General features: G+C 50.3%; 9 protein-coding genes across 9 annotated transcripts; 3 read left to right on the top strand and 6 right to left on the bottom strand.

Moving 5' to 3' along the window:
• Positions 1-185: 185 nt before the first annotated feature.
• Positions 186-2,123, top strand: BDV17DRAFT_299297 (uncharacterized protein; the record flags this gene model as incomplete). The annotated part of the gene is made up of 4 exons (XM_073763848.1): positions 186-709; positions 758-871; positions 913-1,564; positions 1,620-2,123. 4 exons carry the CDS (start codon positions 186-188, stop codon positions 1,815-1,817), a joined length of 1,488 nt encoding a protein of 495 aa, XP_073613880.1. The 3' UTR covers positions 1,818-2,123.
• BDV17DRAFT_299295 (general substrate transporter) lies at positions 1,634-3,800 on the bottom strand (the record flags this gene model as incomplete). The annotated part of the gene is made up of 7 exons (XM_073763847.1): positions 1,634-2,289; positions 2,348-2,742; positions 2,815-3,109; positions 3,165-3,306; positions 3,379-3,459; positions 3,514-3,582; positions 3,641-3,800. The coding sequence occupies 7 exons, from the start codon at positions 3,798-3,800 to the stop codon at positions 2,049-2,051; spliced, it is 1,383 nt and encodes a 460-aa protein (XP_073613879.1). The 3' UTR covers positions 1,634-2,048.
• A 672-nt stretch (positions 3,801-4,472) lies between these two features.
• On the top strand, positions 4,473-6,169 carry BDV17DRAFT_282869 (putative beta-galactosidase; the record flags this gene model as incomplete). The annotated part of the gene is made up of 2 exons (XM_073760268.1): positions 4,473-4,810; positions 4,855-6,169. 2 exons carry the CDS (start codon positions 4,473-4,475, stop codon positions 6,167-6,169), a joined length of 1,653 nt encoding a protein of 550 aa, XP_073613878.1.
• A 694-nt stretch (positions 6,170-6,863) lies between these two features.
• On the bottom strand, positions 6,864-7,435 carry BDV17DRAFT_292935 (uncharacterized protein; the record flags this gene model as incomplete). The annotated part of the gene is made up of 2 exons (XM_073762474.1): positions 6,864-7,168; positions 7,237-7,435. 2 exons carry the CDS (start codon positions 7,433-7,435, stop codon positions 6,864-6,866), a joined length of 504 nt encoding a protein of 167 aa, XP_073613877.1.
• Positions 7,436-13,475: 6,040 nt separating this feature from the next.
• BDV17DRAFT_267982 (bL33 family ribosomal protein) lies at positions 13,476-14,634 on the bottom strand. The gene is made up of 2 exons (XM_073758424.1): positions 14,541-14,634; positions 13,476-14,313 (listed from the first exon to the last, which is right to left on the bottom strand). The coding sequence occupies exon 2, from the start codon at positions 14,101-14,103 to the stop codon at positions 13,906-13,908; it is 198 nt and encodes a 65-aa protein (XP_073613876.1). The 5' UTR covers positions 14,104-14,313; positions 14,541-14,634; the 3' UTR covers positions 13,476-13,905.
• A 457-nt stretch (positions 14,635-15,091) lies between these two features.
• Positions 15,092-15,550, top strand: BDV17DRAFT_292932 (uncharacterized protein; the record flags this gene model as incomplete). Its single annotated transcript, XM_073762473.1, has 1 exon — positions 15,092-15,550. One exon carries the CDS (start codon positions 15,092-15,094, stop codon positions 15,548-15,550), a length of 459 nt encoding a protein of 152 aa, XP_073613875.1.
• A 1,926-nt stretch (positions 15,551-17,476) lies between these two features.
• On the bottom strand, positions 17,477-18,117 carry BDV17DRAFT_292931 (uncharacterized protein; the record flags this gene model as incomplete). Its single annotated transcript, XM_073762472.1, has 2 exons — positions 17,477-17,830; positions 17,998-18,117. The coding sequence occupies 2 exons, from the start codon at positions 18,115-18,117 to the stop codon at positions 17,477-17,479; spliced, it is 474 nt and encodes a 157-aa protein (XP_073613874.1).
• A 683-nt stretch (positions 18,118-18,800) lies between these two features.
• BDV17DRAFT_292930 (uncharacterized protein) lies at positions 18,801-20,069 on the bottom strand (the record flags this gene model as incomplete). Its single annotated transcript, XM_073762471.1, has 5 exons — positions 18,801-19,049; positions 19,127-19,590; positions 19,666-19,734; positions 19,794-19,999; positions 20,053-20,069. The coding sequence occupies 5 exons, from the start codon at positions 20,067-20,069 to the stop codon at positions 18,801-18,803; spliced, it is 1,005 nt and encodes a 334-aa protein (XP_073613873.1).
• A 2,722-nt stretch (positions 20,070-22,791) lies between these two features.
• Positions 22,792-24,559, bottom strand: BDV17DRAFT_136035 (NAD(P)-dependent alcohol dehydrogenase). The gene has a single exon (XM_073754216.1). The coding sequence runs from the start codon at positions 24,225-24,227 to the stop codon at positions 23,154-23,156; it is 1,074 nt and encodes a 357-aa protein (XP_073613872.1). The 5' UTR covers positions 24,228-24,559; the 3' UTR covers positions 22,792-23,153.
• Between the last annotated feature and the right edge of the window lie 27 nt (positions 24,560-24,586).

The raw sequence follows: 24,586 nt of genomic DNA, 5'->3' as shown, positions 1-24,586 counted from the left end.
CATCTATTCTCTCCACCGTTTCATCTTGGCTTTACTTCTTGAAGCTGAATATCCTCAGTCCTCAATAACCCATGCGGTAATTGTGACTTTGAAGCCCAGAGCTCCTGACACCCCGAGCGTCTTAGAATCCGACTGCCAGATTCGGGAGATGCATCCCACTCTGTCGGACTCGTCTGAACGCGACTATGAAGGTAGCCAAATCGTGCCGTCAATGCCGCTCAGCTAAGCGAAAATGCGTCTTGGACAAGTCTTCCTGCGTGGCCTGCACCTTATGCGTCCAGAGAAGTCTTGACTGCTCCTTGCTAGCCGGGTTAAAATCGAATCGGCCGCAATTCATAGCCCCAGCCGTGACGGTGTCGGGAGGCTCCGCGATATTGGACAACAGAGTTCGGAACCAGCTCGTTGATACCTACCTGCGGCTCATTCATGATAAGCCTCATACTCTGTTCCACCCAACTACCTTGAGATCTCGAGTGCACACTGGCTCGTTGCCCACTGCAACTCTCTTCAGCATTCTAGCTTTGGCTGCCCGCTTCTCAAACGACCAATCGGTACAGAACCAAGCGAAAGAATTCTTTCAGACTGCAAAAGAGTCTTTCAAGAGAACCCTGGACGAAGTGAGCCTGGATAACGTTCATGCTGCTGCCCTTATAGGCAATATCTGCGGAGTGGAAGGGGATGCGGAAGGGGAGTCTCTGTTCTTCGGTGGGTGTGGACATGCCATTACAAGCGAGTGGTTCTTTGACTATTGTATCAGGCATATCTTTTCGCATGCTCAGATTCTTCGCCTTCCAGAACCGAGCCCGAAGGATGATCGGATCCTACGAGAAACCAAGATTCGAACGTATTGGTCTCTGTACATGATCGACCAGTGGTCATCGGCTGGCTTAGACATACCGCGCCAAATCCCAGACACAAGTCGCACCCTTTTCCTATGCCGGAGTTGGAGTTCTGGCGCCTAAGTCCGGGAGAGCAGCACGCTGGCGCTAATATACAGAACCCAGGCCTCTGGGGATATATGGCCTTTCTCGCACGGATCTTCGGAAAAATACATGAACTGCATCGTCAGCTTGCTGATGGGCAACTGACCGATACACAGACGGAAGAACAGACTAGTCAGTTAGCGCTGCAACTTGAAGAATTTGTTCAGAGCCTTCCATGCCACATACAGCATACGAGGGACAACCTGGAACAGCACGCTAGGCTAGGTCTAGGAGCGATCTTCGTTGCTCTCCATCTGGGCTACCACCATTATTCGACCCTGTTATACTTCCATTACTTGGACACGACCCAGTTTCAAGTCCATAATCAACACTTCTTTGCAGCGCGCTGCAAGTATCATGCGACAGCCTTCAGTGACCTGTTAAGCTCCTCTGACAAAGTGCCCGGCTGCGATGCTGTCTACTTTATTGTTTCTCACATGACGGTAATATCATCATCAGCTTTGCTACACACTTTATTGTTCGGTGAAGTCGCCGAATTGCCAGACACACGGAGACGACTATACTCCAATTTTCAGGCTCTTCTCAAACTCAAACAGTATTGGCCTGATGTGGACATGATGGTGAGTCTTCGAGCCATTGGCAGATGGATTGGGTTCTTCCACTAAATATATTTAGATAACACGCTTGTTCACATTCCAAGAGGCATGCATGCGATCCACAGATCGAGTCTATGTGGTCGACAAATGGATAGTAAAATTCCTCCTCCAACATGCTTTACCAATAGAGGAAGGGCTTCGTCCGCCTACTACCGAAAACCTCGCAGAACGCGACAAATTCGCCGAAGATGCGCTTTCTATCCTCCGTCCAGCATAACCAGGGTAGCTTGGCTGCATATACCCATTTCTGTATGCAAGCGATCTGATTTCCTTGTCAGCTGTCACCGCCGCTGAACAAATACCTAGCTCTTCTGGGTTTGAAACATTTGCCTTGTCGTCATTGAACAAGGCTGCAACCTCCTCCAATGTTGGTCCCTTGGTTTCAACGAAGAGGAAGTAGATGCAGACATTCGATGACGAGGATTGCGACGTAAACGAAGTAGAACCGTCACTGCAAATCCTCGAGCCCAATCGGATTCACGTACTGGTTAAAGACCGACGACAAAGCAGTCAGCGCTAGGTTAAAAGCGATACCCTTAGCCCTGATGTTGAAAGGCAAGATCTCTGCGCAGTATGCGACTGTGAGGCCCGGCCATGCGAATCCGGCGACCCCATAGTAGAGGAAGATCATTGCGATCACTGCGCTTCCGGCTCCTGAGTCGCCGTTCTGGCCGTACACAGCCGAGCAACTATCAGCAGTCGATTAGCTTGGAGAGCTCTGCAGTGAGATTGGATCTATCGCCATACCCGGTCCAGACACTGAAGGTAATTAGCATTCCTACCGCGGCAATCATGAAGAGCTTCCTTCGCCCTAGGACATCAACAAGGAAAGCCGAGAACCCAATTGCCACAAGAAAGGACCATATTTGCAATCCCCCATTGATGATTGCCTGGTCGCTGGAAGAAGTGATACCCACTGACTGAAGAATCGAATGGATGTAATAGGACACAAGCCCATTTCCTGAACATTGAGAGAAGAACGACACCAGCGCAATGAGGAGCAGCCGTTTTCGATTGCCCGGAGTTCTGACGAGAAGTGCCCAACCGTTCCCAGAATTCTCTTTCTCGAATCTGATCGTGGTTTGAATTTCATGGAACTCCCATTCACAGAACTTATCGTTCCGGTCCCCATTACCATGATACTATACCTACTTTGTCAATTCGGATCTGGAATACTCAGAAGGAAGCAGAATGAGCGTGATGGGCAAATTTACCTTGACCAGTGTGCTAAATGCATCTTCGGCTTTGCCTTTCGCGCAAAGCCAACGAGGACTCTCTGGCAGCAGCCAGACGCCCACGAACTGAACCAAGGGCATTGCCGCCTGCAATGCGACGGATATTCTCCATGAAGAATCCGAAGTGTACTTGGTTGTGCCAAATACCGTCCAAGCAGCAATTATAGAGCCAATATACCATAGTGTATTGTACATGGTCGTCAATGTTCCTCGGTGCTGAGGACGTGCGAGCTCAGTCACCAACAACGGAGCCGAACCTTGGCTGACATTCGATCTGCTTCAATCAATATACATGCTATTTTGGAGAATGTTCTGCGTGGTAATCTTACCCCAAACCCACCAAGAACCTCCCTCCGATGAACATGCTCCGATTGACGGAGGGAACGGACTGAACGATAACGCCGACAAAGATCACTATGATACCCACGGCTACCCCTGCTCGGCGACCCAGGAGATCAGCGATATACGAAGCTAATTCAGATCAGATACAATCAGCGCTCTGTATGTATGCTTAGCATGTACGGGACTGGAGTCGCAACATACAGAAAAGCAAAGCGCAAATACCTCCGATGTTATGGATTGCGGTCAATAACCCCAGGTCTGAGCCGGTAGGATTGCCAGAGTCTGTTACCCTGTCAGCGAAGCTGGCCGAGTAAGGGGTAGACGAAACCCGCTCACAGTCTCGCCATGGTGGCATTGCCTGCAGTCCATTCAGAAGCGAACCATCGTACCCATTGATTGTCGAACCTATGAAACCATACTCAGCAAGCTCGAGCCTTTATGGGAAATGAGATATGCAACGAACCGAGAAACAGAATGGGCATCATGATGTACAACCTTCGCAACCCAAAATGCTTCCACCAGGTAACCTCTGGGATCTCGAATGCTGAATAAGATTGTGTGGGAAGCTCTACATGTTCTGTGGAGGACTCGTTTCCCTCTTTGATGTCCTTCGAAGTATCCATGATGGAATGTGGACGCTTCAGGCTTCTTGAGTGGAAGTCCCTTATTGTAAGAAGAAACAATCTGAGAAATGGACCAGTCGAAGGCCATGGCGCGAGATTTTATACTTGCCCCTAGCAACTTTGGCGACTGTTCATACCTTCCGATGGCCTGATATCACGGGCCTTCTTTCATTTTCCCTGAAGGGCATACTTCGTCACATCTTGGCTTGAATCTGGGGTTAATTTCGCGGGGAACCAAGCCTTGCTGGAGCCTATTCCCATTCTTCCAGGCATCCCAAAGTTGAACCCGAACTGCTGGATCGAGCCTCATTGGTCCAGTGTCCTTCTAAATGAAAGAGTGGGATATCAGCCAGTCAGCAGTGGTCTTTGTCCGCTTCCCCGCAAAATGAAAACATGCCAAGCGATTTGCGCTGCTTTCTATGCCGAGGGTTCGAGGTACGCAGGTATGCATCGTATGACGACGATCTCATGCCACTTGAGATCTATGTCGCTGTATGACCCAATAGACTGCCTCCAATCCCGAAAAATGCATACGATGTCATTGTGCATACTGAAATGTCTCCGGCGGGGGAGGGGAGGCCCCGCTTGCAGCTGGCTATTTATTGTCGACACTGCAATTTTGACTGGGAAGACATCGATCAACAAAATCTTTTCTTTATCTATTCTGTTACTATGTCTCCGACAAGCACGATACTACCTCATCTTCGGACCACGGATGGTGGAAAGGAGCTAGTTGTTGATGGACGACCTTACCTTATCCTTGGCGGCGAGCTCCAGAATTCTTCTCTCACTTCTGCTGAGTATATGGATACGGCATGGCAGAAGCTGGTCGACACTCACTACAATACCGTTCTTGGATGCGTTACCTGGGAGTTGATCGAGCCCGTCGAAGGCCAATTCTTCTTTGAAGAGCTGGACAAAGCCATACTTGGTGCTCGAAAGCATGGACTTCGTCTAGTTCTACTATGGTTCGGCTCATTTAAGAATGGCATTTCCACTTATGTTCCTACGTGGGTTAAGACAAACCCAAACGGTTTCCTCGTGCAAAACTGAGAAAAGCTCGCGGTGTCCTTGAGACGGGGGACGTTCTTTCGATCTTTCATGACGAAGCCCCCAAAAGCGATGCTCGAGCTTTTACTCAGCTTATGCGGCACCTGAAGGAGTTTGATGAGAAGCACTCGACCGTCATCATGGTGCAGGTGGAAAACGAGACCGGGCTGCTGGGTGACTCGCGAGATGCCAGTGAAACAGCCGAGAAACGCTTCTCCGAGACTGTGCCGCAAGATTTGATCGCTTTTCTTGCAAATGATTGGAACCACCTGCATGTTGACTTGCGAAGTAATCTCGCCCACTTCAAAGCGCAGAGCCAGCCCAAAGGCTCCTGGGTCGAGGTATTCGGCAAGGGACCACGCACCGACGAGCTCTTCATGGCCTACCACTACGCCCACTACCTCAACCAGGTAGCCTCAGCAGGCAAAGCCGAGTACCCCATCCCACTATACACAAACGTCTGGCAGAACTACGTCGGTGAAGACGGCGACAACGACTTCCCCATCATTGCCGGCGGCGGCTGTCTACCAGGCGATTACCCCTCAGGCGGAGGCACGACAACCGTGCTCGACATCTGGCGAAAGTTCGCCCCCTCACTAGACTTCATCGCCCCAGACGTCTACCTAAACGACTACTCCATCTCCTGCGCCAAATACCGCCACCGCAACCAGCCCCTCTTCATCCCCGAACAGCGCCGCGACGAGTACGGTGTCCGCCGCATCTGGGCCGCCTATGGCTCCTATCAGGCTCTCGGCGTCTCGCCCTTCGGCATCGACACCCAAGAGCCAGAGACCAACCCCTTCGCAAAACACTATGCTCTCCTCGACTCCGTCTCGGCCATCATCCTCGCCGCATACCGCAACCCAGGCTCCTCAGTAGGGTTTTACTTCGATGACATTCTTCCCGACGGTACAGACCCATCAAAGCCCATTATAAAACACTTCGCAAACTACGAAATTACCATCGAGCGCTGCTTCGTCTTCGGAAAACCCTCCCCAGGCTGTGGAATAGTCATCCACATCGGTGAACCCTCTAAGCCAAAATTCCTCCTCATAGGCTGGGGCTTCCAAGTCCGCGCGCGCTCTCTCTCACCTACATCCGCGTTCACGGGGATTTTGACATTTGAAGAGAAACTCGTTACGAATAAAGGAACTGGTGAACTTAGGACGCTGAGAACACTTAATGGTGATGAGACGAGGAGTGGGGCTTTCGCGATGATGCCGAGTGAGGAGCCGGATTACGGCGGCTTTCCGATTTGCGTTACTATTCCGGCCAACACTGGGATTGCGGAGGTGGAGTTTTATGTGATTGAGGAATGATGTGGGGGATATTTGGGTTTTGGACTTGTTTTTTGTAAAGGGGCTGGGTAGGTGTGAGTTGTGTTTGGTAGGATGCCTTTGATGACTTGAAGCGGCCGGTCTATGATCTGGATGCCTAGTCTAGAGTGCTCATGATCAGTCAAATCAGTAGGCACGATAGGGTATGGAGCATGTAGTATGCCAATGCATATTCATTTCCTGGCTACTAAGTTTGCGTGTTTCGATACCATTTTCGCCTGTCGAGGCATAGGCCAGAGGGCCGATGGTAGGCATCAAATATAGACGAAAGTAGCCAAGCCCAAACTGGAATCGATAACAAATTCCGCCTAGGCCATGTAATGAACGTATATTAGACATAAGTAGATACTAGGGAGGGGCATCAGAGGCTTTTCTCCAAGACACGTGTTATATTTTGAACTAAAAATCAGCTGGGTATCTTCACAGCGAAGACTAGACCATATCTCAATAGAACTATGACAACATAAAGATGGGATAACATGCTCATTAGGTCAATCACACCTAAAAAAACATATTGTAATAAGAAGAAAAGAGAAAAACGCAGAGCCAATTATGGCTATCTTGCGTCTAGCGCAGTGAACACACGCAGCATCTCCCGCCACTCAAATTATACTCCGCCAGCATTGAACCATAGTCGCACCGGATATCAACTATCGAAGTCGAAAGACGATCATGATCATACTAATGAGCGGTTGAAGGAGAAGTAAGAGCTCCATCCGCGAGGTTTGGTCTCTGAGCTCTTTGACGATTCGTCTATCTCGAGAATCGCGTCCTTTTCGACGTCTGTCGGCTTTGGCCTCTGAGGTTGCCTGGTGGCCCTATCCCGGTCCCCAATTGCAGTCGGTGGCCGTTGGCTCCTCGGGAACCTGGGTGTAAGAGGCGTCTTGACGACTTTGACGACTTGTTTGGCGGAGCGACGGAGCTTTTCACGCATCGCCCATTGACGCTTCTTGGCTATGAAGAAGAGCGCCGCTGAGCCAACTATAAAGATGAGATCTTGTTAATGTCCAAGTATATACCTGAAACAGTGACGGTACTGGGAAACGGACATCCAATTACCACGACGACACCAACAATCACGCACAGCGCGATCATTCCACTGCTTGACATGCCCCCACCTCCTGACTTTCCAGACGCACCGGCTTCATTCAGGGCTTCGACATCGTTGGGATCCCACTCGCCCTGGGCGGCTGACTGAGCGACAAGAATTGAGGCTAGGAGAGAGCCGTATAGATACGTAGAGACCATGGCTCGCTTATAACTGCATAATCGGACTGAACGGGAGTAGTGAGATATTCAAAGCCCCGTCTATCACAGTAGAAAGCTTCAATCGCGGTACAAAAATCACTTACGCGGCGTAAAAATCAATGAAGGGAGGGTGCCCAAAGAAGGGCCATGGGCGGTTTCTATAAACGACCCAAGGATTAGAGTCACACAAACATCCAATCTTCAGAACTCTGCAGGATCGAATCGCATGGAGAAGGAACTTGATAGGCTCACACAAGCCCGGCCGAAAGTCTGATTCGAGCAATCGGAAGAATCAACATCCTGGGCTGGCATCAAGGCTCGTTTCACAGCGCAGGGGGAAACTACAGGGACCAATCCGGAGCGCTGGATGGCTTGTCACTCTGTGATGCAGGCGCTGGGGGTTGTGACGAGGGTCTTGGCCTGTCCTGGCTGCTCTTGGGTGGCCGAGCGTTGCAGCCAATGATGCGCTTGTCTGTACCGCCGGCGCCGATCGATCCTTTCGATTTAAAATAGTAACAGTACTCGAAGGCCAAGGGTTCAATCGCGACGAGCCGATTGCCTCATAAACTGGAGTAGTCAGTCCCTGTTTGTCAATTAAGGAGCCGTGTTTTCCACCGCTGTCTAAGGCAACGGTGCAGACAAGTGGAACTGCTTACCTGAAACATCGCATGCCCCAGTCCTGCTCGTAGAATAAATACGCCCGGAGCACATGCAACCCTCATCGCCGGCTTTGACGACTTTCGGTCTGATATTGCCAATTTTTCAGAAGAAGAGAATTTTTCTAGACAGAGTCTCCATCAGAGCAGGAATGGCTGACGCTGTAGTCAGGGATTGAGTAGCGCAAAACGGGATGCCAAGCGTGTTTGACTGGCCGTGACCGATGGTTGTCATCGAAGTAAATACCTAGATGTGTGCTGAGAGGCCGTTGCGATGTAGACGAAGTCATGGAGAGTCGTGGAGGAGAGTTGCGGTTGGCAAGATGTGTTCCTTCCTTTCTCGGCAGTCGAGGTCTCAGGCCACGCTTTCCAACTTGAATGCGCTCGCTGGGGAGTTGCAAGTCTTCATCTTCCGCACCCCACACACTATCGACGTGGTTCCTGCCCCAAGATTCCTGCGCAAATTGTCGCTGCATCTCCGTTGACTTGTTACTAATGTATGATATCTAACTTACTCCCCCCACCGGGCTGATAAGTACCTAACTGACTGAGCAGCTGATCACGGCAATCAATAAAGACCGGCAATCATGGACAACAATTCCAGCGACGTCTTATCGGCCGGCGACCCGCTGTACGGTCCGGACTTTGATGGGAGTGGGTTCGATGCCGACGAGGAGGTTTTGCTCTTGCAGATGACGGAGACAGGCAATGGTGCTGATTCGCCAAGCCTTCAAGCCTTGCTCGACGACCAACCCGACTTTGCATGTCCCTTACCACAGAGACAGCAGTCTCCGCTGTTTATTGAGCGCCCGAGAAGCCCCGGAACCGAGACTGAAGTTTTCAGCTGGGCGAAGCCTGCACACAAACCCTTCTTGCTTCAGCCGATATTGAGGCGTTCGTCTTCTAACACAAATCAAGACAAGCCGCATCGGGATGGGAATACGATGGTCAACAGTCCGGTTGAGGGGCAGTGTGGTCAGGATCAGTGCGCACCTTCCCATCTATTTGCTGAATGAAGCTAAGGAATTGCAGGACTGCTGTGAATTCTAATACCGGAAAGGCCGAAAGACCAACAAGCCCAGAGAAGGTTGACAGCCCTTCCGAATCACCTGAACAGAGAGAGGATCAGAACCAGCAAGATTCATTTTCCACAACGTTGAACACAGACGCAAGACCTGGTTCGCGGGCCAGTGTCGACGGCCACATCGAACAGGCGCTGCCGCCTCAACTAGCGCTACGATACAATGAGCAGCAAGCTTGGCATGGGGCTGCTATACATGGTACGTGATTTATTACAAGTATGTTGTCAAATGTTAAAACTATGACTAGACACGGAGTCTCTGGCTTTCTCTGGAGCAATAGTAAGTTGACCATTCAACCCAGTTCGGCAACCCAAAGTTGATGTTGAGAAGCACGCCCCCCCAGATGAGTTGAGGAACAACGAAAGAACGCTCGACGTAATGGAATTGCCTGGACCTCCGGACTCCGGTCAAGAGCGCGCCTGTGAGCCGCAACCAGACAGTAATCGATGGAAAGTTACGAAACGGCGACACAACGACAAGAAGAAAACCGCAAAACGAGTATCATATGCACCTTCAGATATTGGTATGGAGGTACCAGAAGAGGCTTTATTTCGGCAGCTTATTGGCCGACTGAGGGCTCGAGAAGAAAGTGAAGCAGTGGCTTCGAACATGCAGAAAGAGATGGAGGCAAATTTGGCGAACTTGAGAGAAGAGAATGCCATCCTGAAAGAGGATCTCGAGCTACTGAGCTCCAAGTTGCAGAAACGAACAGCCGAAGCCAGAGACTACAAATCTCAGACAGATTCATGGAAACCAAAACTGGCAAAGGTCAAACTCTTCCTCAACGAGATCGAAACTGGCTACCAGAACCTCCGCGGAGAAGCTATCCATTTCAAGGCAACTCGAAAGACGCTGGATAAGGAACGCAAGGAGATAGCTGAAAGCATTGAGGATGTCAAAGCACGAATGAGCCAGATAACCGAAGCTTCTGGTGAAAGACGGAGTTGTCTTTCAGATGCTGAGAGTCTCATTGCTTCGTTGGGGCAGGAGCTAAAGCACACAAGGGAAAGGGTGCAATATTCTCAGAATCAGTTGGTCGACGAAAAGAAGAGGACCCGATTACTCGAGCTGTATATACAAAACTGTTCACGTGCACAAGACAGAAAGCTGGATTTGATGAAAACTAACCAAATGGAAGTGATGAAAAAGCTGGAGTCCGCATTTGAAGCAACAAACAAGAACTACGAATCATCTCGTACCATTATTAGTGATGGCTTTGACCGCAAATTTCACGACTTCCTCACTCAGGTTGGAGCCGCCACCAAGAGTCTCTCGGATGGTAAGATGGATGTGCAACGATGCAGAGAAACCATCTGCGTATTTGAGTCGCGGTAAGCCAACAACTCCAAGCTTTCGGCAATAGATTTTTTCTAATTTGATGACAAGCATGGATGCGACGATACGGCAATTGGAAGCTGGTACTGAAAACCATACGAAGAATGCTGAAGGATTTATCCAGAACCTGGAAGAGCAGATCAAAAAATTCAAGGATAGTGTAAGCGACGGATCAACTCTAATCGAGCAGCTATCCTCCAGCAATGACCGGTGCCGGGACCTTCAAACACTGCTTGAGGAGACTGTGCCGACTTTCAATAATCTCGATCGTTGTATCGATGGCCTGCAGGAAAAAGAGGTAGATTTAGGACAACGAATGCAGAGTCTGGAAACGAAACTGTCAGAAGTTAGATTACCGGAGCGGTTCAAGGACGACTACGTTCATATTTCGGAGAAGCTGAGGCTCGAAAACGAGATAAAGCAACTGACTTCGACGTTGAAATCAACGGAAGAGAAATTGGATGCTCAGAAGACTAATAACACGCAGAAGCAGGAACAGTTACGTGAGCTCACCGCACGAGCACAGGCTGCAGAGAGCAATGCCACCAAGCTTGAGTCGAATTCACAGAAGCAGGCCGACGCAATGGTTCTGGAAAAGCAGAGGCTTGAGAGCGAGATACAACGGCTGAAAACCGAGGCTGAGTCAGCCGAAGAGAGATTGAAAGTGCAACAACTTGACAGCGCACAGAAACAAGATGAGATACGTGAGTTGGCAGCAAGAGCACACCAAGCAGAGACAAGTGTGGCAAGCCTGGAAACACACGCAGCAAACTTGGAGCAGAAGATCGAGGAGACACGACAATCGGCCCAAGAAAATATTGAAAATGCAGTTACAAACTCCAAATATCAATGCCAAGCGGATTTTGAACGGCAGCTGCAAGAGCAGTTGACCGAGAAGGCAAAATTTGAGGCGGACAAGCAAAGAGTGAAGGTCCAGCTGGATGAGCTGCAACGCAAACTGGTAAGGTTCCGGAGGTCACCTGGCGCAGTATGACGCTCATCAAAAATAGATGGAGGCCGAGAACTCGGCCCGGGAACAACGCAAAGACCTGGAGATATTGGTGTGTCATCTGCTCTAAACCCACGGGCTCCGCTAACGAAGTACTCAGTTGGTGGAGCGGCAACAGCGAATACAAGATCTCGAAGCATCACGAGTGGACCAAGCTTCCAGTATAGCGAGACAAGCAACCGAGATTGAGCAGATGAAAGCTCGGGAGGCAACTCTTGCGGCACAGCATACTGCTCTCCTAGGAAAGTTTGACGAAGTTCACGGGAGGCTAAATGGCTTCCAAGTTGATTTGCTGAAAACCATAGGGGAAAACCACTTGTCTAGGAAGACACAGGAAGATTACTTCTCCACAATTCAGGCCGAGTTGAGGAAGAAGAGAGAGGATTGCCTAGCATTGCAAGATAGTCTCTCTTCTCTCCAAGATCAACTCGTGAGAAAGGTGCAAGAGTGTCAAGGCTTGCAAGATAGCCTCAATGCAACCGAAGACGAACTGGCGGCAACCAAAAACGAATGCAAGGAACTGCAGGGTAGCCTCTCATCGCTCCGGAGCAAGGTCGGCGAGAATGAAGAGGCACGCCAAGCTCTACAAACAACACTGTCAACTATTGAGAGCAGACTGACAAAGAAGGAAGAAGAGTGTCAAGCAGTGAGTAAGGAGCTCGAGGATGCCAACAATGCACGATCAAGCCTCGAATCTGGCAAGTCGAAGGCCAAGGCAGAAATGTTTGCTTTGCTCAAACGGGTGCAAGTTTCAGAGTTGGAGGTGAAAAAGATCACGGAAACCCTGCATCGATTGAATGTTGCACAGCCTGGCCAGTCCTTGACGGAGAGCTTGGAACAGCTGGAGAGCGCTTTGCAAGCGGCGACTGCAACCGGACTTGCTTCTGATGGACAGGGCCTGGTGCAGGTCAGAACGCCTGAGATATCGGTACGAGGCAGAAACACTCGCGTCCTGAATGAATCCTATGATTCTGGAGAAGCGGACATGCAGACGGGTGCGGACGGTCGAAAGGAGCCGATCAATTATTTCGACGAGTCTTCGCCGTCTAAACAAGCGGGAACTATAGTTCCGTTCTCCAGCATTCTCGAGGGACTATCGCCTGCTCATTTCTCAGTCAATGACAACGAACCCTTTGACCTCTCATGCGTGCTTACGCAGACACCGCGAAAAGCATCCACGTCGCAAGAACCCACTATTCCAGCAAGACCCGAGAAGAACAACCTGTTGGACAGAAGCGCCGGTGGAGCCGAGAGACAAGAGGTAAATGGTTCATCCAAGATCGAGCGCGTTGTCAATACTCTGCAGACGACTTCAACGTGCACACAGGAACGGCCCCATCAAAGTGCCCCTGTTGAACGAGGTCTCACCAAGCCACAGACTCTCCCCACTACCCGCAAAGTCTCATTCGTGACGCAGAGATCAACTGCAGAGACAGACAATCTTCAAGTACCGGACTCGCAAGAGAAAAGTGTGCAGAGAAATACCTTGGAGCCATTGCTCGACGAGGCTCATCCAACAAGGACAAATCGTTGGACGTACAGTAAACGCCAGCGGGAGACATCGACTAAGCAACAGGAAACAACGCCGGTTGAGAAGGTGTCTTCTCAGAACGAAGATCAGCAAATGCACAGCAAGAAGGCGAAGACCGCCTCGACGGCATCCGTTGTTGATCAAACGAAAACTCCATCTGAGCTCTGTGGGCGCCGCAAAAGCCCTGCCAGGCTAGCCTCTGGGAGCAGCCGTGCTTCGTCAAGCGCACTACTCCCGGGCCAATCGGGCGCAACGGGAGGCAGGAGAAGATCGGGGCAAAGGGCACGAGGTCAGTCAGCCTTCTCACGTTTGTACGGTTTCTGATTCCATAGGTGACAAATACAATGCTCGGTTCAGCCAAGGCGCCTAGGCGCGAACAGCTGTGAAAGCCAACGACTTACCGCAGATTTGGTACCATATAAATAACGTGAAGGTATAAAATGAAGTATCTGATGCTGAGTGTTCTGTGGAAAATCTGCAATGCAAACCGAACACAATGGTGGACAAATATATATGGTAGAACATATTGATTGACCAAGATTGTCTGCTATAACGCCAGAATGAAACACCGTGTGCCTATACATCCCCCATATTGATAGCAGCCAAAGGCAGCTTAAGAAGCGCCCTGAATGCAGTGTCTAATGTACATGATCGTCGTGCAATGGAAACAAGAGAACAGGAGCCGAGAGCCGAGCGCGAGAGTGAGGTTGGTATGATTGATCACATGATCTAGGTGGGAAATCTCGCTTCGTCGAGTCAGGCAGTCAAGCTGTGGTGAAATGTCGTTTCGACGGGCCCTGAGCGCAAAAACGAAACCGAAGAATCGACAAGTCGGCAATAAATCACGACGAATACTTCTATTTCGCCTTCCCACCCTTCGTCGCCTCCAGGAACAGAACCTGCTTCTTCACGACGGGATCGTACTTCATCATACTGAGAGGGCGGTGCGTACGGGGGCGCGTCATTGTGCGGTAGTAGCCCGTCATGGCCATGGAGATGAGGCGGACGGCCATGGTGCGTGATTTGTCTGCGAATTGAGCGAGTAATGTTAGCATGGAGCGCAAGGAGATGGTAAGTGGAGGTTTGAGATTGGGTGGATTGATGTAAGGCGGGAAAAAGAGATGAGATTAGGACGCACTTTTCTTGGCCATTTTGACGGCTGTGATGAGATGTGAAGGGAAGGGAATTGAGGCTTTTGGGATGTTCTTGGGGAAGTTCTTCGGAGGTGAGGCGGAAGAGGTTTGGTTGACACGTGATCTGAATTTCTTGGAAAAGGTTAGCGCTATCGTTATCGTTATCAGAATTATCGTTATCAGTCTTATCGGCTGATAACGCGACTTGGGGTTCTGGACTGAAACCATCGAACCCAAGCCATCAAGGCTAATAGCTATGGCAAAGAATGGAGTAGGTAGTGTCCGAAAGCGATAGAAATCTAGTTGGCCGGCTGATCTTTGAACGACGATAGAGCTAACTAGGAGGGACGAGGCCGTACAGGAAGTAGGCGAGCAATCTATCACGTGGTTCACCTTCCTCACAAAACCACCGGGTGCTCCTGTGTCAAACCTCCAACACTTTACTCATGTGGGGGCCTTTGGAGGTAATGTTATTTTCGAGAATGTCGACGGGAATGCACGAACTTGCCTGCTTATCTTTCAGGGTCCATGGCCTTCTGCGCCAAGAGACTGGTATTCGGCCGACTGCTCACACAAGGCTCGGGTTCATGGGTGGCTTCCCTGCTTGAGATCGAGCCTTGCTTACCCAGGCGGAAGGCCGTGCCACGACGCGGGTGAGCTGAACTGGGAGATATTTGCTTTTCCCTTTGCAAAATCACTCAAACTAGGGACCTAATTGCCATGACCGTGTTACTATGCTTTCTTCTTTTGGCCCCGTACGGAGTACAGCCTTCGTATATGTGCTGCATAATAGCAAACTGAATATTTAAGCAGCCACTCCTCTGCCCAAACATACTTGTCGCGAACTTTCATGGAAATTCCTCGAGGCTTCTAACGTTGCGTCTCATTATAGATACCGGCGTGTTTCGAGATGGAAGCGGCCGGTTTCATGGACAGTCTTCCATCGCTTGTTGTTCGGGGAATATCAGACTATGCGAACTCCCACAAACACAAGGACTGGCAGCCTTATGCCGCTCTCGCAGCTGCTGCATATGCCAAGGAATTGCTACCGGTAGTACCTCCTCACTTGCCAGTAGAAGAGGATCTTTTCAGGACAGCAATAAATGACCTCTTCGTCACCAATCCAGAGGACGACAGGAGTAATCTGGCTGATCGAAAAGGAAAGAGGCTTGAGGGTACCTGTGAATGGCTTATCGATGATCCCCAATACTTGGAGTGGTTATCGAGCACTACCAGTAAGGTTTTGGTGGTCTCCGGTGGAACTGCGACAGGGAAATCAATGCTGGCCCTCTATATCACTGAGATCCTGCAAGAGGCTACCACAAACACTGGTGATGCACTTCTGTATCACTTTTTGCGCCAGCTGTGATGACCGCAATATAGGAACCATAATCTCACGGGGCCTCTTGTTCCAGCTTCTCAGACGAGATTCCCGACTTTTCAGTCTTGTCCGCGACGATTTCGTGACACCCAAAATACGAACGAATATCATTACCCAGATCAGTCCTCTTTGGAGGATATTTGTCACTCTACTTCGTGGACGTAGGATTGGCCCGGTCCATTGCGTGATAGACAGTCTGAACGAGTGCGATGGAGAATCTACACAGCAACTGCTCACGAAGATCGGTTACTTTTCGGAGAAAATAGAGGAGACATCGAATCTGGGATGAATATGTTACTCTTCTGCAGAAATGGCGTGATTTGGGTAGAAAAGCCGCTCGAGGCATTTCCCCGCGTTGATTTGGTTGCACATCCAGGCAACAGAAATAGCATTGCCATGGAAAAATATATATCACACAGGATGCATCACACAGGCTCAGTCAGCTCTCTAGCGATATATCGTTTTCTAGCCACACCTGGGATAGGGTCGGGGCAACGTTGCGAATCGGAGCCCCTGGGAGCTTTCCATGGGTGGATCTGGTCACCCAAGGTCTCAACGGGAAACCCGAGCTGGAAGTGAAGTTTAGTCTGAAAGATATTCCGACATGATCGACAGGCATGTACCGACGGATTCTGTCCGACATCAGAGACGACCTGAATGTTGCTCCGATCATTCACTAGGTTGCCCTATCCCGCGAACTATGCATATAGACCGACTTGCAGCAGCAATTGGTGTCCATGAATCAAAAACGCAAAGCCCTACGTGGTCATACAGGACCTGGGGGGCAAGCAATTTGAAGAAAAGTTGTTGAAGATCTGGGTGGAAAAAATTCAAGACCTTCTTATGGCGAACTCAGATCCCGAACTATAGACGCCATCACATCGAGCTTTCAGGACGAGGTGTCTTATAGACTCGCATGCGGGGAAGTTGATCACATCTCACGCCACATTGGCTCGGCTTTTCTCATGGCAGAGCTAGGGGATAAGGCATTCGCGGACTCTTGGGCTAATTTCATGGTAGCCGTCATGGGTGATTTGATCACCGTCTCTGGGATTGAAAGGATCCTGAAAGACGGCGTCACGGAGTGGATGTCTGAGATGACCGCTTGGCGATCGCAAGTTCTGGTTGAGACTTTGCTTCAAATGAAGGAATCACGGAGGTTGCTGTCGGTATCTCCGATAGATGATGTGCGGGGGATAATTAGGATTGCCAACCTGAGAGAGATGGGAGGGGAGCTGAAGATGGAGGACTTTTGCTTTGGACCAGGAGTATGAGTTATGGCACGACCATCTGTGTAATACTCTATACTTTTGCTCATGGAACCCCCAGTTGATAGCTCTGTTGATGAGCGTTTCTGGTTCTCTCCATGCAGACTACATACACCCTGGCTGCGCTAAACTTCAATAGCCACAGCACGCAGAGACACAGGTAGGTAACGTTGATCTGGGTAAGAGAGACAAGGCTAAGTTGCTTACAGGAAACCTTTCTCGACATGGAGAAATATAGCAGTGCTTATCGAACATGTCCAAATCAACTCACTGTGGCGCCTATTAGAGAGAGGCTTATCATAAGCTCAGAGACTGCAGTACGGCTGACCTAGTCACCTCGCCCGGCGACCCACTGCCGATAATCAGCCATACTCATAGATTCTCGCGGACTCTCGTCACCTTGACTGCCATCGCTCAGACTAGGTCCTCGAACCTCAATTGGAGCGACATCGAAAACGCCAGCAAGCACCTTCCCCTTCCTGTCCTGGACCTTGAACTTGACTTCCAATTCATGTACAGTACACGCGATATTCAGAGTGGCGGACTAGGCTACCGCGTCGCTAATAAGAATTGGTTGACTCTGAACCAGCTGTGGCCGGCCAATCGCGAGATCCTCTTTCCCTTCCCAAACCATGAACTTATCCACCTATAAAGCGGCGCCGGTGCTCTCGCGCAGAAACGAACTACGTCCGCGGATGGCATAGCTCGTCGAGAGCTTCGCCTTGAGCGAGACCAGCGCAAATCCCTCGACGTCGACTTTGAAATGAATCGGGAACATCTCCCGCTGTGTAAGGACGGTGGGAATCTTGACTGACGCAGTTGCACCATGATGCTTCCCCGTGAGCGGCCGCGACAAGTTCGTCCACTTCGTTTGCTCTGCCGAAACCCTCGCGGCAGCCGGAGCCCCCATCGTGAGCTTCTGGATGTGAGATGGCTTCAACCATTCCTTAAGGTTGCTCTGCACCTTCCCCGAAACTCTCAGCTCATACTCAATATGAGCCTAATTCCCCAGCCTAGCAAAGCGCTGTCTTTACAGCTACACTAGGCGGAAGCGGATGCGCACCCTCCACGCCAACAAAAGCCGCTACTTTTGGGCCCTCGCGCCACGCCTTCTTCCTTCTCCCCCTACCCGTGTCGGGAATCACGATCTCCGCCCTTGTCGGGGACCTTCATTGAGAACGGAACCTGGTGAGTCTGACCGGGTGCAAGGGTAGTCGCCCCGTCATTTAAAACCAGGTCCCTCTCGCAGTACGTCGCTTCGCTTTTCCACCGGCCCTGGAGGGACATGACAGCGATAGTGAGTTCGCGGAAGGGGCGGGTCGATCCGTGGCCGTGGAAGGCGAGCGTTAATACTGTGAGAGCTTGAGGCCCGAATGTTTGGTTCTCCACATGCACGGTTCCTTGGATGTTGCTGCCGGGGTGGATTTCGTTGGATGTTCCCGAGATCCAGCCTTACGGAGTAGATACGAGAGCCAACCTGTATCGCCCTTCCAGTCTGAGGCTCCCTGCCAAAATGGAAATACGAGATCGCCTCTATACTTAGTACGTCTGCGACAAAGATTGGGGAGAGATACGGGGCTTGGGGTATATGAGGCCGTAATGGGCTACATATTGCATGTGAATGCTACATGGGGCTTCGAGAGATCCTGCCCTCATATGTCCTGGCCCGGAAGTTAGTTGGTGTGTGGTATGTTATACCAACCACCAAACATCCCTTCGCATTGTTACCATACCATTATAGAGAGAAAAAAAAATCAGGAATATCGATTTGATGCCCAAGTAAGCTACACTACGCATAATAACAGTAAAGGAAGATATTGTTTACCTACACTTTTAGTGTACTATGGATAGTGTCTTCATTATGGTCTTATAAGCTGCAGGTGTCATATAAACACCTTCCTAGCTCCACTAATGAACTGTATATGTATCTAAACTATCCGTAATCCAGCGCACTACAGCACACTACACTTTTAACCCTTAGCCTCAGCAGCAACAGTCTCAGGGATATAATCCTCCAACTTCCCCTTAACCGACTCCCACCCAAGCAGATTCCTAGCCCTTAATGCCCTCGCGCGAGCATTCGTAGCCAGAAATACTACGCCACCGGGAATAACGCTGTCGGATTCTTGGGGTGGAATAGACCGGATGGAATCCGGTTTGTCGACGTAGCCTAGTTTGTAAGCCTCGTTGGCCACTTGGGTTGCAATTTCTTTGAAGGTCTGGATGAGTGGTTAGTTAGGCATATAATTCTATCTGTGGAAGGGTAGCAGGAGTAGCAGGGCAGATGATGACTTACCTCCTCTCCAGCCTCAGCAAAGTAAAGCCCATTCTCATCCCAGACATCAGAATCACTCTCACCACCGTTCGCGGCCCTCTCAACAAGCTTGACAAACAACCCCGCAAGATCCGCAACATGGATTGCACTCCACCGACCAAGGCCCCTCCCAACATAAGCCGCCTGCCGTTCCTTTAGCGCATTCTTCGCTATAGACGGGACCTGAATACTCCGCTGGTTGCCGGGTCCCTGACCAGCGCCAAAGATGATAGGCGGGAAGATAATTGCCGTTCTGGGGCCGCTGCCTGCGAGGTTAAGAATGTAGTTGTCTACGATGCGCCGGGAGGGGTATGCCCGGATTAAGTCGCGGACAGCTTGGATCCCGTCAAGGTCGTTGTAGACGGAGTCGGAGGGCTCGCCGTAGGTGCTGGAGTCGATCTCGGGGCTGCTTAGCACGCTGGCGCCTGTTACTTGGATGTAGTATGCTAAGGATTTTCTGCATCAGCTCGTGAAGTCGGTATTGATAAAGACAGGATGTAGGTGAGTGCGTAGGGGCTTACCGTCGCGCCGACCTTTCAGACCCCGTGTAATGGCCTCTACGCTAGCGATATGTTTGTTACTCGCGGCATCTGCACCAATTGATATTAATATCGGACTTCCAATAAAGTAAATCAGTGCTGGGACTTACGGATAACCACATCGCTCTTGCCAGCTTCATCCTCTATGATGTCCATGTTATCTAGATCACCATCGACCACGCGGACTCGCGGGTAAGCAGCGACCACCTTCTTCGCCTTCTCTGGGTTTCGGACAAGGGCAACAATTTCATAGTCTGGGTGAGAGGCGTGCAGTTCGTGGAGGACTTCGCCTCCGACGTATCCTGTCGCGCCAAGTCTTTGGGAGTTAGGGCTTGCGAGGGGCGTTCTTTGGCTGGATTTGGGACTTACAGGAAGATGCGTGTCATTGTGGTCAAGAGATAGAGATCCTGGTGTAGAGAGAGCTCGAGGAGTTGCAAATGGTTCTACAGGAATCGAGAGTGAGGGGGGTGTTTATTGTTGTAGAGGGGCTGATTTCGTCATTTTCTCATTTGGGCAGGTAGTTCCGATCTCTAGCTCGGGCTGGATCCAGCAGCTCCAGCTCCAGTCTCGGAGTCACCTAACGAATGCGTGTATAGCCAATTAATGAAATTGCTGTTCTTGATGCTACTTGTGTCTTAGCAAGCGAGTCTACACTTGGCCACTTCCATTGCACCTGGTGGAACATACTCGATTTGGGCCAAGTGGGAAGAAACTTAGGGCATGGATCGGCTCAGGTAGAATTTTGATCTGGCCCTGCAGTATCACCTCAAACTAGAAGAGCATTTTTATCGAAATTTAAGAGATAGTTTCAACGCCAGCCAGAGGCCGGATATTAACATATAGGTTCTCGTCAAAACGCTAATAAGTAGGAATCGCGTGTAAACGCAGATGCTGTTCAGGTGCATAGTAATCTGACCACATTAGCGGATGAACATTTGTATACTAAGACGAAGAGCCTACCTTCTCAATATGTCTTATCCCCACCTGGATACCATTTTCATCATCGAACTCACTCTCATCACCAAAGTCAGCATTCCCCAAGTCCAGACTCGTTAGGCACGTTTCAACCATTTCGGAGTATAAAGTCCCCATGCAACTTCGCAGTTCTGACCTCGCTAAAGCAATAAACAGGCTCTTTAACAGATTTTGTTTGTCGTCCTCGAAGGCAGATGAACCTGGGCTCGCAGTCCCGTCTTCGTCGTATGCAACAAACGGTGTCCACAGCCCTAGCTCGAGCAGGCAGGCGCCCAGACTGTAAATATCATGTTGCATCACGTAGGCCTCTGAGGCTGTGGAGCCGATGCGGTTTGAATGCTGGTATATACAGCGCTGCCATGCTAGGTTTCCTCGGCGCAGGGTTTGACCTTCTGCTGCGCGAAAGTCTCCAAATCCAATGAAGACCGCGGAGCCAAGTGAACATTCTTCCTCTTTTTTTTTTTTTTTTTTTTTTTTTTTTTTTTTTTTTTTTTTTTTTTTTTTTTTTTTTTTTTTTTTTAAGCAGTAGGACGGTCTCAGGGCAGATATTCTTATGGACAAATCCGAAGGCATGAACATAGACTGCCGATTTTGCAAGCTTGCATGCAAATTTGAACCTGTCCGCTAAGGGAGTCGGGTCTCCTGGTATTCTGCAGAAAGAAAAGCAAAAGGGGATGGGATGAGGAAACCTTAGGGGGTGTTAATAAGTTGTAAGACGAGGCTGTCGACAGCCTTGATGCGCGATGATTAGCCTATGCCTTGAACTGATAACCTACACCGCCACATACCGATTGGGGTTTGAGCTGGAATCTTTGTCCTTCTTGATCCTGACAAAGAATCATGCCTGGACGGCGTATGACTCCGAGATTGCGGAGATTATGCCGAGCTACTAGGTGAATTTTGTGAATACGGGCAATCCAAACTACTCGGTTTCTCAGCCGAGACCTGGCTTCAGAAACCTTGCATAATTCCGCAACGTGGTGGACCCTATCTACGCGTAGTTTATCTGGTCTTTACCTTTATATACACTAGACTTTGCCGTAACCCGAACTGTGTCGCAGCCGATAATTAACTGGTACACGTTAAATGGCATATTCCAAGAAGACGAGCTGACCATGCAATGCTGCTACTCCAAGACTCTGGATGCCTCCCCGATTACCGAGGAAGCCCTATTTCGCAAACCTCAGGCCCTCTACTACCTCAGAAGATCTCAAGAGCCCTATGAAGTTCACAAAGTGCTCAGCAAGGAGTATTTAAACAACACCACTGCTAAGAGCGAGTGCGATCTGGCCGCTGCGCGACTCGCGGAGCAGCAGGGTGACAAGTACACTTGAGCTGCCTGGTGGCACATAATCAAAGACTTGCCAGTAGGCCGATCCATGGCCCACTACGCAGCAACCACACGGGTTCCGACGGATATATTCACATCGGACGATGGCGCCGACGCGCAGGAACCCAGAACATGCCTCTGAAGCGCTATCGGCCGCGCGGTTGCGGCGCTGCAGCAGTTCCAAGTTCGACCCCCCGGCGGATGACGCGGTAGGATATTCGGGCCCATGACAATTTCCGTACCAACCTTTCCGGAACAGTCAGGAAAGATGGAAACGGTGGAAAGACTGGAAGAAAAGAAAAGCGGGCAAGTCAGGAAGCCCAAGCCAAGGCACGCGAGCTCTATGCATCGTCTAACCCCTCGCCATTCGAATTCTTCTCGCAATTTATAAAGACTCCAAGACAACAGGAGAAGCCATCCGTGTCACAGAGTCCACCTAGCAGATACAGATGGATACCCCTCGCAGGGCGCTCTGCCACCTTCAAAATACCAACCTCCCCCGAACCTTCCGCCAGTAGCGAAGGATCTCGGATACGCCAACAGGTGCAGCCCTAGAACAGGCCTCTACACTACTGAAGCCATGGGCACGTCACGCGGCCCGAGCAAACTTGATCCGAATAACTTATCCCCCGTACCCGTGGGCGACCCCTCGGTCACCGCCAGCTCGCTATCGACGGGGCGTGGTTGAAGTTGGGAGTGAGAGGGAGAATGGTCCGATATTGCCGCATCGGCAGATATAGGTTTTTCGCAGGCTTGGTAAATTGTGGGTGCGGTTGGCAATAAAGTAGATATGGCTTGTGGCCATGGCCGCAACCGGCGTCAAATGGGTGTGCGCTGGAGATTTTGGCCGTCAATTATGCTTGAGACTTGATGATAATTGGCGCTGAGCTTTCCTGTCGTATGAGCTGAACTTTGACGGGTGGTGGGGGCTGTTTAATATGGACCAGGGTTCCTTCGTTGTTTTTATCATATTCAATTGCCAACTTATATCAGAGCGTACTGGGTTCTCACATGTAACAGAAATCAGATGGCAGAATCGATCACCGAGCATCAACCAGGACTTGAATTTGAAACAGATAGTTGCTCGATCCTTCGGCATCATTGAGCCCAAACTACCATTATCATACCAAAAAACTCAACTTCCTCCAGCAAAACAATCCAACCCTCAAGCACTCCTCTCCGCAACCCTAACAACAATCTTTCCCCTCGCCCTCCCACTCCCCAGAATCCCATACGCCTTCTTCACATCCTCAAACTCATGCACACTATCAACCACAACCCTAACCCTCCCGTCTCTCAACATCTCCCCAACCTCAACAAGATCCCCCTTACTATTCTCCAGCATAAGCGGCCAAAACCACCTCCGCCCACCGCCCAACCACCTCGGCGTAAATAATCTCCACACAGCAGTCATAATACTCCCACTGCCGACCTGTACCCACGTACACCCCGGTTTCAGGAAATGGTGGCATTCCGCGTAGAGGTTTGAGGGGAGCCCGATGTGGTCGATTACGTGGTCGAAGATTAACCCCTTCTCTTTGAGGGTAGATGTTACGTCGGTGGTCGTATAATCGATCACTTCGTCTGCGCCTAGCGATTTCACGAGGTTGATGTTCCGTGTTGAGCAGGTCGTTGTTACGTGTGCGCCGAGGAGTTTTGCGAACTGGATTGCGAAGACGCCGCACCCGCCTGAGCCGCCGTTTATGAAGACCTTCTTTTGCTTCCCACTTTGCTTTCCTGGACTCTCATTCGGGGTGTTGGATGGTGGTTGCAGGTAATACTTCACACTCTGCCAAGCCGTCCTCATCGCAACCCCAACACAAGCCGCATCATCAACACCCACACCCTCCGGCAAGGGCGCACAATCGTTCTCGTCAACAAGGATATACTCCCCCGTTGTTCCGAACTCCCTCGGACGCGCAAGACACCCGTAGACAAGCGTTCCTGGTTTAAACTCATCCTTCACATACCGGGGATGAAGCGCAACGACTTCACCCGCAAAGTCGAGACCCGGTGAGGCTGGGAGTGCGCAGATTAGCGTTTTACCGAGGATGGTCGATTGTTCGGGGACTTTGCAGTCTGCGGGGTTCAGGGAGGTTGAAAGGATTTTTATTAGGAGTTGCGAGGGATGAGAAGGTAAGGGAGGGGTGCGGGTGCTGGGGTGGAATGTTAGGTTTGACTGCACAGAGGAGATTGTGTTATTGTAGAGCCAGGCGCGCATTGTTTTTGGGTTAGTCATTTTGTTTTTCCCAAATAGAGCGGGTGTAGATAGATTGTATTTGATGACTGGGGTGATGAAGCGCGGTTGTTGGAGATGTGGAGATGTGGTGTTGACTGTTGGACAGAGCGATTATGGACACTGGAGCGGCACTGGAGTAGATATCGGCTAAATCTGTCTCTAGCTATCCTTTGTAATTTCGGCCTTGGTCTTTTTGCTGAGTTGAATGATAGAATAGATAGAAACGGAGAGGTGTAGAGAGGAAGATGCGATAGTCGCGGCTGAAGTATCTAGCGTTGCTATTTCGACTGTTCCATTCATCCACTAACCCAAAGCGGACTAGCTCATCTCCCGCCCTGTCCACACATCACTATCTAATC

The sequence above is a fragment of the Aspergillus undulatus genome (genome assembly GCF_047715775.1).
Source record: "Aspergillus undulatus strain CBS 261.88 unplaced genomic scaffold BDV17scaffold_37, whole genome shotgun sequence".
Lineage (NCBI taxonomy): Eukaryota > Fungi > Ascomycota > Eurotiomycetes > Eurotiales > Aspergillaceae > Aspergillus > Aspergillus undulatus.
Note: the sequence above shows the minus strand (reverse complement) of the source record. Positions and strands in the feature narration are given on the sequence as shown.